The following is a 15,923-nucleotide window of genomic DNA, read 5'->3' as shown; positions in this document are numbered from 1 at the left end:
ACACCAATTTTAGAAAAATAAGCTTCTTTCATGTTTTATTCTAAGACCAAGGTGTACGCAAAAAGGTTAGTAAGTATTTCAGGAAACATACTTTACGCTTTAAAAAGTGGACACTTATTGCAATTTTCAGGTATTGCAGTGTTAACCTATGAGAGGAAAACAAGAATGTAGTTTTCTAGGTGAGTGCTTGACTTACAAATTCAGTGTCCGGGTTCTGGCCAGTCAAGGTTCAAATCAGCAACAAGACTGCACCGCCACCGGCACAGGGGCGGCCGGGTGCTAAGGTCTAATTCGGGGTCAGACGCCCAATGTTATTCACTACAGACAGGGTGTAATTGAAGTCCTGCTGCTCACTGGTGTCGGGGTCGATCTCCTGGAGTTAAGTTAAGTACGGGGGGCACAAGGCAGCACAAAACTTACACCGGGGAGGCCAGGTGCCGAGTGCCAACACAGCGTTGGGCACCCGATGCAATTCAATGGGGGAGACCAGGTTTGACGAATGGTTGCAGGCTGAGGCCGGACGAAGAAAACCCCGAGCTGCCCAGGTAAGTAGAGTTGCTAGGAGAGGTAGGGGCACTGTTGGTCTAGCTCCCCAAGGTGCAGGGGTCTCCTTAGGCATCGTAAAGTCTTAACCTGGCAGGTTGCGGTCAGGGAGGAGTCTTCGAGTTGAGGCTGCTGGCGTTGTGGTGGAGTCTGGCAGGGGTCAGCCCAGGGTGGACTCTGGCTCAGACGTGCTGGGGAACCTTTGCAGGATCGGTGGGCCACTTGGACTCGGGCCGTGAGCGCCAGGTGCAGAGGTGGGTCTGGAGGTGGTTTCGCGTTTTCTCTGGGCTGCGTTCCTTCTTTAAAGTTGGTTTCTTCTAAACAAGTCTGCTGTCCACGGGAGATCTTGATCTTTGTTGTAGGCAGGCAGTCCTCCTAAGTCTTTGGAGGTCACTGGGCTACAAGACAGGTTGTCTTTTGGCGCAGGAGCATCGAGAGCTGCAGACAGGTTGGTAGGGCTGGGGCCAAGTCAGTTGGTATCTGCAGTCTTCTCTGTTGGTGCAATGCTGTAGTGTCTGGGTCTTCTTAGGGCATCAGGATTCTCCTGTCAGGGTCTGGGGGAGATACCTAAATGCTAGATTTAGGGGGCGTTACAGGGGAGTAACAGGTAGGAACGAATGGGTTCCTTACCTTGGATGTCTACACCCACTATTATGCCACACTCAAGTGGGAGGGGGGCATAGCGCTAGCCCTGATTGGATAAGTCCGACCATCTTCAAGATGATGGGCAGTGAAAAATGTGTTTAACTTCGCCTCCAGCACCTGAGGGCTGGAGTTGGCGAAGGGTGGCAACCTCCTATTCTAGCTAAATGTTCCCGCCAATAGTGGAGGTTTTAACAAGGGTCTGCCATCTGCTGCTAGCAGCAGGGGCTGGGGTCGCATTTGAAAGTCGGCCAAGCCTGTGAATCTCCCCTCTCGAGCACTGTGCTCATCCTCGGGAAGGAAGGAAGACCCCCTCTGGCCAGGATTCTGGCCCCAGAGAGCAGGGGCACTCGACCCAGGTTCCAGAAACATGCCTTGTGGTGGCAGGCTGCCTAAAGCCAGTCAGAGACCACATCAGGGTTGGTGGGGTTTCAGGGGGCACCTCTGAGGTGCCCTCTGGGTACATGTTTCAATAAATCCCACACTGGCATCAATGTGGGTTTATTGAGAGGAGTTGTATGATACCAAACACTCCTGTGTTCAGGGAAGCCATTATAGAGCTGGGAAACTCGAGTTGTCGAGTTTCCAGCCCATGTACTCTTTGGCTTCACTGGCACTTAAAATATTTAAGAATAGACTGAGATATTGTAGGGTATATCTGCCCATGCAGATATGCCTACACCTGAGATATAGTGCACCCTGCCTTGGAGCTTGTAAGGCCTGGTAGAGGGGTGACTTTACCTATACCTTGGGCAGTGCTGCTTGGACATTGCACACAGGCAGTGTGTCATGTTGACTTTTGCCGTTTATGTCTGCACCAAGACATGCAAACTGCAACGGCAGTTAGCATGGCCATTGTGAGGCGTCCCTAGGGAACCCTCTTCAGTCCCCATGCCCTAGGTACCAGGGTACCATTTATCGGGAACTTACAGGGGGTCTGAAGCTGCCAATCATGGTACAGTTTTAAGGAAAGAACACTGGTACTGGGAACCTGGACAGCAGGGACCAGTACTCTACAGTCAAAGTTGCATCAAAAGCCAGGCAAAAAGCGGGGAGCTGGGCACTGCAACAGAAATCCACTTTCCTACAGATCCCTATTAAGGAAGCGCTTGCCAGAAGTCTTTAGGGGTTTTAGGGAGCAGAGCAAAGATTTATGAAGACTCTTATGATGGATGGAATGAATGTAGTGCAGACCTGGTAACTAAGCAACAGTCTGCTGTACAAGGTGGGGAGAGATAGGAGGAGGTAAGAGATGCAATATGGATTCAGGGGCTTTCCAACACAAGTTCACCATCAACCATGTAACAAGTGGATTAGGTGTTGCTTGAAGATGAGGGTCTTCTTTCTTTAAGAGCAGTAGTGAGCGAGGTTTCCAGATCAGCTTGGGGCAGATTTCAATATCCTAAAATGTATCAAGAATATGTTCAACTGCTTTGCTTCTTGCCTCCTCTATTGTACTTTTTAAAATCCCTGACTTAGGGTACTGTTGTGAGTGCTATATAGCCTGCTAGAGATCTTGAACTAGCTTGGTGGATTTGGTGAAGTGCTCAGGTGTTCCACTATGTAGGTGGGACTGTACAATGTGTATGTGATTCAGGCTGGTAAAAGAAGCCAGTGGATTTCTTTGACGGTGAGCGATATTCTTTCGAACTTACATAGACAAATGTCAGACAACTGCAGTAAGGACGCTCCTTAATACTGAGGTTGTCAAATGTGATTCTATGATGTTGGAAAAGACCAAGGTGAAAGGACCAGAGCTTGTTTGACTGTTCTTAAATCTCTTAAAGAGAGATAAAGATTTCACTTCACATCGCTTGATGCAAGGTGCCAGGATCTTTGTTTTCACTTTTGAGATGTGTGTTCTGAAGCTCATTGTGGTGTCAAATTCCCAGCACTGTCACTCACTTGTCAAGACTGCAATGGTAGAAAGCTTGGTATGTCCAGGCTTATTCCAGGAATAGGTTTGGAACAAGGACGCCATTTGGCTGAATAAAGGAACAGATCCCTCTTTATAAACAGTGCACTGGCCTGTTTTACACTCTAAAAGAAGGCAAAGAAAAAAGAGAGTAACCGAATCATAAGTCTACCATAGCTTTCAGCTGTTCTACCCTAGGGAGCCTTCTAGATAAGTGACAGTAGATGTATGCCACTAGTAGATTCTCCTCTATGTTTGCTGCCTGCTCTTTGGAGAGGCTTTTTAAGGTGAAAACACATATTTTAATTGTGAACTTTAGCTACAAAGAACAATTGGATTATAGCAAAGAAATACCTGCAGCCTAAAATTAAGCCTACACAGCTGAATATATAATATGTAGTCATGAAGTATTCATTAGACAAATATGACCCATATTCTCAGTAAAAACCTACCTTTGAAAAGGTGTCTGGCATAGGAGACAGCACACAAGTGGTGAGCAAAAGGGTTAAGATATAAATGTTGCTGTTTCTCCACATACAATTACTCACAACAGAAAAGATAGCCATGTCAGGTTGTGCGTTGTCTTGGGTTGTTCAGCTAAAACATTGAAAAAAATATAGACGGCATAGGTTTTAACACTATGGTCCTCATTACAAGTTTCCCGGAGCAGTATCCCAAGAGGGTATACCTACCACCTTGGGCAACTACTAGTTTTTGGGGTTTCTGGGCCTCAGGTCCTCAATCTCTTTACCCGATAATTTCAGGCTTTGAGACAGCAGACCTGGACCCTTGTGGGAGATGCAAGGGTCTGTGAGCAGCTGCTGACGTCTGTCCCTGGCTAGTCTTGTATTTCAGCATTAATGGAGCAGAAAAAGCTATCGTCCAGCTGAAGTTAAATAAACTCCCAGGGCCAAGAAAATAAATCCCCCACAACATTTACCACCAGCTCCAGTCAGGTGGGAATTGTGAGCAGATGGGCCCATTATTTCATTTTATTGTGCTGGGGAAAAACAAGCCAAATCGGACCCAGTGTTCATGGGTTCTCGGGTTAGTCAATATTCGAGGGTGGGTGTGGTAGAACTTGTAATCCCTTCGTGCCACAGGGAGGAAATACCAGCTGATATCATAAATTCCAGCCCTGTGTGGAGATAAGTGCAAGATTATAATCAGTGTCTATGTCTCTAATTTTCTCTGGTGTGTTAAAAACTGGATCAGCTGGCCAACAGTTTGTCTAAGCTACCATAGGTGAGTGCAAAGTTCCCTCTATAAACTGAAGATAATGAGGGCAGAGATAGACCTGCGTGTACAGTATTGTCCTATACACGAACCACCAGTGATCTAGGCATCTTATTGGTAGCATACATTAATATTTAGCTGAGGTAAGGTCATCTGGAGAAAAGGGCACATTGTGGATTATGAAATAACCCTTGCATTGTAATGGAGAGTAATTGTGATGTTTCAGATCTTGATCTTGAAACACCCATGGGTGTACTCAAAGGCTCAACAATTGCAGCTTGATTTGTAGGGTGAGAGCCAGTCTCTGGTACCTGAAGGAGAAAAGATCCCAAAGGTATCAGTGCCAATGCCAAAGATCAGACTTATCTGTTCTTATACTTTCTGTTTGAATCCAGTTGGTCCTTGTCGTTAAGCTTCTTATGGTACACAAAAGAACAACCACCTAAAAAAGGCCTAGAATGTAAGCCTGTACTGGAGTTTAAAAAGTTGATAAAGGTCCTGGACCTTGCAGTTAGTCAGACTCAATCTACGATGGAAAGAATCTACACTTGATCATTAACCATTCTAAAGGATTTGTCTCAGAGAGCCTGGTCAACCTTCTCAGTTCCTTTCATTCCACGACTTCAGAAGCAGATCTGGAACTCTACTCCTCTTGTCTTTGACCAGAATTTTTCACCAAATCTTATTTTTTACCGGTGTGCAGAGAAATATGTCCCCCTCCCACCAATTACTGTACTTAAACCTTAGAGGGACTGTTGCACACAAATATCTGTGACAGAGCCGAAAATAGGGTGCCTGGGGTCAGAGTACTCCTCTAGGGCTTAAAACGACTGCACCCAGATGAACCCACATGCCATACAGGGGACTTCGAGGTGCACTTCTATGTCACCGAGCCTCGTAAGACTCCTACCTCTGACTGATCTAAATCAGAACCTGCTCAGATCCTTGTCTAAGTCTTCAGGTTGGTCTTGCAACTAAACTGCTGGAGAGCTGGTTCCGAGTTAGGTCCTGATGCAGTGGCTGCACTATTTAGCTCACTTCCATCTCACTCTGGCATGCCTATTCGCCGGTGCCCCAGTCAAGGTCCTGCTGGCTCATTCGTTCTTTGCACCATCTGTGCTTATTGAACCTTTTAACGCATCAATCTTACTACCTTTCCCAAGACTTCTCCTGCCTTGCTTTGTGCTCAGTCAATACTAGCTGCCTTCTGGGGCGCTACAGTCATGCTTTATGGGATATAGTTGGTCAAGTTCTGTCAGCAGTTCCATAGGACCTAATGGCGTCTGTAGCCCAAACCATGGCCGGACAGCCGGTATGCTGCAAAAATGTTTTGACACAGCTGACTGGTTGGGCTGGGCATGAGTGTGGTGTATCTGATAGAGACTTCTCGCTGAAGATTTCTTACCTTTGAACTTCCTACGTGTCAGGCTGGATACGGAAACTTTTGCTGAGCAATACCCCTTGCGTGCGCCATCGGGTGGCTCCATGTGACGTCATCTGCAGTGTCTTTTGTGAGGTTGCAGTACCTATATATGCGCCACCCAGGTGCATCGGACATCAGTTCTTTATTTTCCACGCCAGTTAAGCGTTGATCTGGGAAGAACTACCACTCTGTTGCTTTTTGACAGGCCTTTTCTCTACTTTTTGTCAAATTCAGAATGTTTTCCAACTTCGTGTGCGAGGACTAGCGGAACTTATCTTCGCCTCTACTGTCGTCCGTTGACGAAAGAGATAAGGAGCATCGACGCTCTGGGTACAGTTCTGCAGGGCTAGAGCCACGGTCGACTTTGCGCCTTCTAGGCATGTAGCCCAAACCTAACACAGGGGCTTCTTTGAAAAGGACAATTGCACGCCACCATCGCTCAGCTCCAGGCAACCCAAAGTTCCTCAGCCAACAACCCACCCCTGAAAGCTTGGTGGTGCAGGCTTCTACATTCCAGGGCGCGTTCCCTTCTGCCCCTCCAGATAGGGAATCCAAGAGGCTGGATTCATTTGATAAGATGTTTTCTTCCTCCAGCCTGACATTGCGGTCTGTGAATACCACATGCCTATTGGGCCGTTTCTCCCCCTCCTTTTGGGAGACGGTTGTGCAAGTGTTGCCACAAGTCCCAGAGGAGGCCCGGGCTGTGCTCTCTCAAGCAGTTAAGGACAGGAGAAATGCAGCAAAATTCACGATAAGGTGTGGCGTTGATACAACGGATTGACTGGGCAGATCGATTTCCATGACAGTGGTCTTGAGACGCCACTTCAGGCGATGTCCAGGCAAATTTGATGGACATGCCCTTTGAAGAAATCCGTCTTTTTGGGGAAAAAGGCAGATTCGGCCCAAGTTAGGTTCAAGGACTTCCGAGCTATGGCCAGATCCTTTGGCCTCTCTTCGTGGCTAGTCTACCTATCGCCCCTTTTGTGGCAACAGAAGGGGTTTCCAGCCACGTTAGCCCTATCCCAGCCACCGTCCTGCGCAAGCTTCCCAAGCTGTGCTGTGACGTGGACGAGGTTTATTCCTACCTAGGAATAGGAGCCAGAAGTTCTCGGCCACCCTGCCCTCGGCAGCCGCAGCCTGCAAGCACTCCTAGTCTGACTCTGCAAGACCACACCACTTCAGTTGGCGGGAGAATCCATCATCATCTCCCCCACTGGAGGTCCATAACATTCGAAAGTGGGTCTTGCAGATCATTCAGGAGGGCTATTCTCTCCCTTTACTTTCTTTTCCTCCTCCCATTCTGCCAAATCAGGAACAGCTGATGGAGGAAGTTACAGCTCTCTTGGCCAAGGGAGCTATTGAGAGGGTCCCGGGTTCAGAAGTAGGCAATGGCTGTTATTCCCGCTACTTTCTGACTCCGAAGAAGAATGAAGGGTGGCAACCCATTTTAGGTATTTGGACCGGCAATCTCTTCCTCAAGAAGGAGAAGTTCAAGATGCTTACTCTAGGTCAGGTCTTGTCTGCCCTAGATCAAGAAGACTGGATGGTAGCGTTTGACCCGCAGGATGCATATTTTCACATCCCCATCCTACTGGGCCCCAGGTGTTACCTGCGGTTCAAGTTAAGCCACAAGCATTTCAGTTTACTGTGTTCCCCTTCGGCCTTACCAGTGCTCCTCGGGTGTTCACCAAGGTTATGGCAGTTTTCCCAGCTCATCTGCGTAGGTTATGGGTGTCAGTTTTCCCCTACCTCGTCGACTGGCTGTTGAAGGCGTCCTCACCCCAGGCTGTCGTCTCCCACCTTCAGACTACGGCGAACCTCCTGAATTTGCTGGGGTTCTCTATAAACGTGCAAAATCACACCTGACTCCTATGACGCTACCTTTCATCAGAGCTGTTCTGGACACAGTGCAGTTTCAGGCCTATATTCCTGAGCAGCGTGTTCAGGATATTCAGGCTATGATTCCGATGTTTCAGCCTCTATCCTGGATTTCTGTGAAATTGACTCTGAGGCTGTTGGGCCTCATGACCTCTTGCATCCTGTTGGTGAAACATGCCAGGTGGTGTATGTGGGCTCTGCAGTGGGACTTGAAGTTCCAGTAGGCACATCATCAGGGAAATCTCACCGACGTGGTCCAGCTCTCGGAAGGAACTGTGAAAGATCTGCAGTGGTGGTTGACATACTGCGATTGGGTCAACAGCAGACCCCTCTCCCTTCTCCAACCAGATCCCACAGTTGTGACATATGCATCACTTCTGGAACGGGGTGGCCATCTGTGAGAGGTGGAGATTAGGGGACACTAAATGTGTTGGAGCTTCGAGCAATTCGATCGGTATTGAAAGCATTTCTTACCTCTGTCAAGGGGAAGTTAGTGCAGGTGTTCATGGACAACACCACTGCCATGTGGTACTCCAACAGGCAGGGCAGGGTGGGGTCGTGGACCATTTGTCGAGGGGACCTGCGTCGCTGGACATGGCTGGAACAGCAAGGCATAAGCCAGGTGGTTCAACACCTGGCAGGTTCTCTGAATGCTAGGGTGGACAAACTCAGCCATCAATGCCTAGTGAATCACGAATGGCATCTCCAGTTGGAGGTGACGCAAGGTGTCTTTTAGCAGTGGGAACTGTCTTGGTTAGATTTGTTCATCTCCGAAAAGAACACGCAGTGTCAGCAATACTGTACGCTGGAGTTTCCAAGTCGGCTATCACTCTGCAACACCTTTAGTCTCGAGTGGAGCTCTGACCTGCTGTACGCCTTTCTGCCCATACCACTCCTGTCCAGGTTCTGAATAAAGTCATGTGCAACAGGGCCCAAGTCATTCTTGTGGCTCCGGACTGGGCAAGGAGAGTCCTGTATCCAGAGCTTCTGAAGATGAGCATCGATCCTCCGATCAGGCTGCTCCTTCTGGAGGATCTTGTGTCGCAACGGCAGGGGATGGTCCTCCACCCGAACCTGTCACCTCTTCGCCTCAATGCGTGGAGATTGAGCGGCAGCAGTTGATGGCTTTTGACCTTCCTCCTGAAGTATGTAGCGTTATTTTACCGGCCAGGTGGCTCTCCACTAAGACAGTATATGCCTGCAGTTGGCAGAAATTTGTATTATACTGTACAAAAAGCTCTATTGACCCTCTTTCTGCTTCCCTTTCCACTGTTCTTTTATGCATTCTAACCCTTGCCCAACAGGGCTCCGCTTTGAGAACTCTCAAGGGTTATCTTTTTGCTCTGTCTGTTTTTTTCCACAGGGGAGGCTGTGACTACGGTGTTGGCTCTGAGTGTCCCAGTCCTTTACCAAGCACTACTGCCTGGACAGTCAGGACTGTAGGGACGGGCCTTTTGCCCCTTCAGTCCTGCAGGACTTCCTAGTATAAGGTATTTGTCCACAACCCACCGCCGTGATAGTATGGCTTGGGTATCTAATTCAGAGGTAAGGAATCTGCAGCTAAAAGTCTCTGTCAGTTGTACAAGTTACTTACCTTCTGTAACTCATTATCTGGCAGAGACTCTGTCTAGCTGCAGATTCCTTACAGCCCCACTCATGCCTCTCCTCTTTGCGGACTAATGTTGTAGGGGTAGGATTACTTCCCTTTTCAGGGCCCTTGTTTTGCACACAACTACATACTTTGTGGCTCTGCGTTTCTGGCGTGGAAAAAAACTAAAAGTACTGACGCCCGCACCTGGGTGTGGCCTATATAAGTACTGGGACGTCATAGCTGACGCTACTGACGTCAGGCGGTGCCGAATGGAGCCACCCTGACGACGCGTGCAAGTGATATTGCTCAGCAAAAGTTTCCAGATCCAGCCTGATGCCTGGGAAAGTCAAAGGTAAGGAATCTGCAGCTAGAAAGTCCCTTCCAGATAATGCGTTACCGAAGGTGAGTAACTTGTTTTTCAGCGCCACACCTGGAGACATCCAGGCACTTTTAATTGACATGCCATTTGATGTCTCTCACCGCTGCTGAGAAAGTGAACTCTGCCCAAAACGCTTTAAAGAGAGTCGTGCCACAGCTTGTTCCTAGGAGCTGTCTGCCCCTACCGGGCAATTTCTTTAGCAGTTTTGCCTCTTCTGTGTTTACGCTAGGAAGTTCCACTATCTCCAATAGCAGATCCTGCCACCGGCACAACAACTGGGTGATCCATTTCATGGCTTAGGCCACAGCACCGAGAGACAAGGTTCAGGGCATCAGGGGCAACGCGAAGCTCGGTCCCCTGCTCCTCTGGCCACCACCAGCTCCAAGCCACTTTAGTGTCTCATTTTCTACTCTTCCCCCTCCCCCCCCGCCCAGTAGGAGACATGATTACAGATTTCCTCCAAGGGTGGCAAGACATCACTTCAAATGCATGGGTCCTCCAACTTATTATGATGTACTACCACCTCCCATTTATTTTTTACCCCACAGTACATTCCACCCCGATCAGCGCAGATGAGAGAGGAACATTTTTTTGCTTTGCAGCAGGTAGTGTAACTGTTTTGGTTGCCCGAAGTCTCCCAAGCAATTATATTTATGGCCCTAGGAGAAGCTTTGCTTTACTTTTAAGTTCTCCACGAGCCTGTACTTCTGCACATTCGCTCAAAATGGCAGGGCTCTCATGTGGCTGGTCCTAAGGCTGAATTTGCTGCCTAATAAAAGTAAAAGAAAGACTGTAGAAACATAATTGAAATTAATGCTTTATTGAAAATGTTGGTAATTGACAGTGACTAGCTTCACAATATAATGAATGCCATTGAGTATTGGAATTACCTCATTGACTTCAATAGTGGGTTGTAATGTTTAATGCATGTTGATGCTGTCCCCATAGATTTCAGTGGCGTGACAATGTTGAGTCATAACGTGGCTGCTTTTACTGGCCAGTGGGCCCGCCCTATTGATAATAACAACCCCTTATGCTGTGGTGTTGCATCTAGTGTTGTTGGGGGAGTATGGTTTAAGAGTTCAGGGCCCTCTAGGGGTGTAACGTGATATATGGGTTTCACCAAAGGTATTTCCATCTACCTAATAGTATATACTTGTAGTTTATTGCATAGTATTTAGCAGTGTGTATGTGTAAAAAGAAAAATTGCTTTTCCTTTTTACTAGAAAAGGCACAGAATGGCTAATGATTTAGTGCATACCAGCGAGCTGGGTGGTGACTAGCCCACACCACCCCACTTAAGTAGGCCTTCGAATGCACTGTTTCGCTACCCTGAGAGAGTCGCATGCTACAATGAGGTACTTGTTTCTCAGTAAAAAGACAATTGCAGACGTATTACTTGTGTGAGCACAACCTTATCCCTGATCAGCGTAAGTGGAGAGGGTGGTGGAAACACAGTGACTGCTGGTGGGGCAAAATGTTGCAAGACCTTGACACCTTCAGAGGCAGGGGATGACTTGTACAGTGTGGAGTAGCAGTTAAATGTTAAATATTAATTATGTGACCAAGGTAAATTGAGGGGAGAGCAGTGTGCCGTTCTTTGGATGATTGTTTAATTGTCTTCCCTCAGCTGCAATGTTCTATTAGTGGCCGGAGTGGGGCATGGGAGACATAGAATTACTAAGTTATTGAGGAAAACTAATATTTATTTTGAACCTTCCAATGTGATTCACCCTTTCTATAACCTGAACTGCCAACTAAGGATGTTGGTGGTGATGTACGCAATGTCACCAATTACGTCATTTTTTAAGCTCAACTCTGAGTTAATTTATATTAGGAACATCTGGGAGGATATTATGGTTGCCTTGCCTGGTGAATTTCAAGCTTAGGTTGTCCAATACTCTGTTGCAACAACTGTGTTTTTGTTGTGCTACTTTGTCTTGCTGCTTCCAACGTAACTTCAGTTTAACTGTAGATAATTTTTCTGTATGTGCATTTTTGTGGTTCTTACTCTCACCCACATGCACAGTTATGCGCAGCTCACTGTTTTTCCACATTTTGACTTTTTAGGGGCAGAGAAAAGCACAGAGTCCAACACAGTTGACACCTCTATCAATATTCAAGAAGCTGTATCGAAAAGTCCTTTGCCAGGTCCAATAGACCTCAAACCATGTGACCTATCTTGCCCGCTTTCTCTTCCACTGGGACCAGAGGATCATCAGATGCTGCTGCCTGTGACTGATAGCCAATCACTTACATCCGAAACACTGCTTAGGCCTTCCGGGAGTGGATATACAGAACCACAGTTTATTTTTCTGCAGCAACTATATTGACAAATAATGAAGACATTTTTACCTGGCTGCAGGAGTTCAATCGTGGTGGGTCGTCTATTGTTTCATTGTCAAAGTAAACCTAACCCATTACAAAAACATTCTGTATTTTCTCACCAGCTAGGTGGCTTGTGCATCAACGATGTGCAACACTGATTCTCCCATTTGTAAATGTGTTTGTTCCTTCATAAGTGGTGCAAGTGCCAACAGATAACTCAAGAACTTCCTTGATTAAATTGTGTACTTTAAAAAATATTTGTTGCATTATTGAAAGCATGAAGCTGTTTCGTCGAGAACTGAATTCGGTGTAGGTCTGGTTGCATTCTATTTCAGTCTTAAGTATTGCAAGAAAGTAAAGAAAATATCCATTCTGAAGCAAAGTGAAAATGGTGCTCAGTAGTTCTTTTAACTTTCTCAGTTGTCTTTCGGAAAATGTATCATATGCACTTTTAACAGATATTTGCAATTAAAAATTAGACAGCATAACCTTTATGGTGGAGTGCTCCAGTCCAGCACACCTTCCACTCATTAAGTGAGTTTTGACCTATTGTCAAACACTTACATTAAACACTTATTATACAGCTAATACATTTTGTAGTAAGAAAAGTTGTCAATAAAAAGGGATGTCAAAAAGTATATTTTTATAACATCTGCACAGCAGCTAGGCTATTTTCCTTCTTCAGATTTGCTGTTCTGCAACTGGACAATTGTGTGATCGTCCAATGAGTAAATACAATGTAATATCACACATTTATTCCACTGTTCTACATCATTGGAGCATGAAAGTTGCACGTAACATGGGTATGTATAGTGTAAATTAGTAATATATTTTGTCAAGGACTTGTAGACTCCCTGCTTTAATGTTTCTAGCTTTTAACAACTTTCAGTATCTAATAACCTCGTTAGGTTTGTAAGTAACTTGGTGAAAGAAACTATTCGGTGTGATAGAATGTTAGGCTGTATCTCCTGCTTTACAACAGAAATTATAAAATAATTACATTTTGAGGCCTGTAAACTAAAGCATCCATGTTCTGCCAGATTGCTTGACGTCAGGAGCTAATAGGCAGGATACATGGTGATTAATAAAAGTCATTCACTAATAAAGTTATTTGTTGCCTCAGAAATACATATTTAATTCCTTGAACACAATTACAAATGATTCAAAACATACTATTTATTGTACATTTCTTCTAGACAAGCTCACACATTAGGAATACTTCCACATAAAGAACAAGATAACATGAATTTAATAACCAGGGTAATGCAAAGTTTTCTCAGTGATATTTAAGGAAAGTCCTCATTTTACTAAAGAGGCAGAGGAGAGTATTTTGTTTCTTAAGTTATTATTTAATAGAAGTCAGTTTTGATTGAAAGCACAATGTAAAATGGCATCAGCCAGAAAACCTTAGGAGAAAAACTACTAATCACGTTTATCTATCATTGCCTGCAAGAGTCCTAATTAGCATACGTTCAGAGTCTTTTCTTCATGTAAGCAGTCACCAAAGAACAAGTTAATTAGCTTCGTTAACCCATTATCTTGTAGACACTCTATCTAGTAGCATATTACTTACCTTTGCATTTCCCAGGCGTCAGGCTGGATCAGGAAACTTTTGCTGAGCAATACCCCTTGCTCGCGACGTCGGGTGGCCTCATTCGGCTCTGCGTGACGTCGTTAGCGTTGGTTATGACGTTGCGTTGCCTATGTAGGCCCCACCAAGGCACGTGGACGTCCGTACTTTTTGTTTTTTCCACGCCAGCAACACAGTGCCACGAAGTAACTGACATAGTCGTGTGCAAAACTAGGGCCCTGAAAGAGGGGGAACAACCCTATTCCTATAATATCAGCCCGCAAAGCCGGGAGGCATGAGTGGGGCTGTCAGGAATCTGCAGCTAGAGTCTCTACTAGATAATGCGTTACCGAAGATAAGTAACTTGTTCATCTGATAGAGACATCTAGTTGCAGATTCCTTAGCTTTGAAGTAGATACCCGAGCCATACCACCCCGGCGGTGGGTTGCGGACTCATATCCTAAACTAAGAAGTCTTGCAGGACAGAACGGGCAAAATGTCCTTCCCTGCGTACCCGACCATCAAGGCAGTAATGTTTTGCGAACGTTTGCAAAGAAGCCCACGTTGCTACCTGACAGATGTCTTGAAATCGGACCCCCGAGCCAAGGCCGCAATTGCAGCCTTTCCCCTGGTGGAATGGGCCCTTAATCATCCTGGGGGCTGCTTCTTAGGCAAGGCATAACAGATTTTAATGCAGAGAATGACCCAGCGAGAAATCTTCCTTTTCTGCACTGCCCTTTCCTTCTTTGCTCCTGCGTACCCCACAAAGAGTTGGTAATCCACCAGGAACTCTTTTGTGTGGTCAATGTAGACAACAACACTCTTCTCAGTGGAAACAATCCTCTTCCTTAGTGGGATGCGGGGGAGCAAAGAAGGTGGGCAAAGAGATAGACTGACCTAGATGAAATGTGGTCACAATCTCTGGCAAAAAGGATGCTCTGGTGCGAAGCACCATCTCGTCCGAAAGGACATAAGATATGGTGGTGAGCAGGATAAAGGCTGTTTTGATGGTCAACAGCCAGAGGGGACAATTGTGCAATGGCTCAAAGGAAGCACACATCAGATAGGTAAAGACCAAATTAAGCTCCCACTGTGGCATAACAAAGGGTGTGGGTGGAAAAAAGTGAGCCAGCCCTTTTAGAAATCTATTTACAATTGGAGACTTCAAGAGATACGGCTGGTCTGGCAGCTGCAAAAAAGCTGACAGAGCAGAAAGATAACCATTGAGAGTTCCCAAAACAGAGCCCTGGTGGGCAAGGGTAAGAATGAATAAAAGGACAGTAGAAAGAGAAGCAGACAGAGGGTCAATAGACCTTTCTGGACAGTACACTAAAAATTTCTGCCAACAGCAGGCGTATACTGTCTTAGTGGACGGCTGCCTTACAGTATACTACAAATTTCTGCCAACGGCAGGCATATACCGTCTTAGTGGAGGGCCGACTGGCCGCCAGAATAATGTTTCCGACTTCGGGAGGAAGGTCAGAAGCTATCAACTGCCATCGCTCAATCTCCACGCATGGAGGTGCAGAGTTGACCAGTTCGGGTGGAGGACCCTCCCCTGCTGTTGCAACAGAAGATCCTCCCAAAGGAGCAGCCTGATCCGAGGATCGATACTCATTCTCAGAAGCTCTGGATACCAGACTCTCCTTGCCCAGTCCGGAGCCACAAGAATGACTTGGACCCGGTCGCTCCTGATCTTCTTCAGATCCCTGGGATGGACTGGTTTGGGCATTAAGGCAGAGGTCTTCAATCTGTGGGGCGCGACCCCCAGGGGGGCCGTGGAGTCATGGGAAGGGGGTCGCGTTCTTCCTTTGCTGAAAGAAAACGTTCCAGACAGGGTCGTTAAAATGCCTTCCCTGGAGCGGTATTCAGGGACTCTGCCATGCTGGGAATCAGAAACCAGGCAGACAGTTAAACTCACCTTTCTGCCAGTGTACTGCTAGCCTGAAAGAAATGCAAATGTTCACAACGAGTTAATCTGAAAATCCTTTACATTTGCAGATTAACTCGTTGTGCACATTTGCATTTCTTTCAGTCCAGCAGTACACTGGCAGAAAGGTGAGTTTAACTGTCTGCCTGGCTTTGATTTCTCAGGAAAGGAGAGTGCTGTTGAAGTTCATTTATTGAATCACGTGAAACTTTTTGAGTGGTGGTGCACAGAGTTAACTGAGCTGTGAAGTGCTTGCTTTTAGTTGTCATTGTATTTAGATAGCTTTTACTATCCCTGAGAATGTGTTGAAGGGACAGTTATGTTAAAAAAAAAAATGCATTAGATAGGGTCTAGATATTCCCAAAATCTATGGGCCTCATTTACAATGAAATGGTGTAGGGCAGCTCCGCAAGTATTTTTGCTGCGCTGCCCTATGCCAATTCAAAAGGGCAGGATTGGACTGTATTTATAAAATACAGTGCATTCCT

General features: G+C 46.3%; 1 protein-coding gene across 4 annotated transcripts in view; it reads left to right on the top strand.

Moving 5' to 3' along the window:
• Positions 1-13,033, top strand: part of MYNN (myoneurin) — a 149,122-nt gene extending 136,089 nt beyond the window's left edge. For 3 of the 4 annotated variants that reach the window (XM_085635146.1, XM_085635145.1, XM_085635147.1), the window contains exon 8: positions 11,678-13,033. In XM_085635146.1, the coding sequence (XP_085491272.1) occupies positions 11,678-11,940 (263 nt within the window). In that variant the 3' untranslated portion in view covers positions 11,941-13,033. The remainder of the gene's footprint in view (positions 1-11,677) is intronic. The other variant, XR_014970814.1, reaches the window with a different exon arrangement.
• The last annotated feature ends 2,890 nt before the right edge of the window (positions 13,034-15,923 follow it).

Source organism: Triturus cristatus, chromosome 11, assembly GCF_964204655.1.
Source record: "Triturus cristatus chromosome 11, aTriCri1.1, whole genome shotgun sequence".
Lineage (NCBI taxonomy): Eukaryota > Metazoa > Chordata > Amphibia > Caudata > Salamandridae > Triturus > Triturus cristatus.
This window is presented reverse-complemented; position numbering and strand designations above follow the sequence as displayed.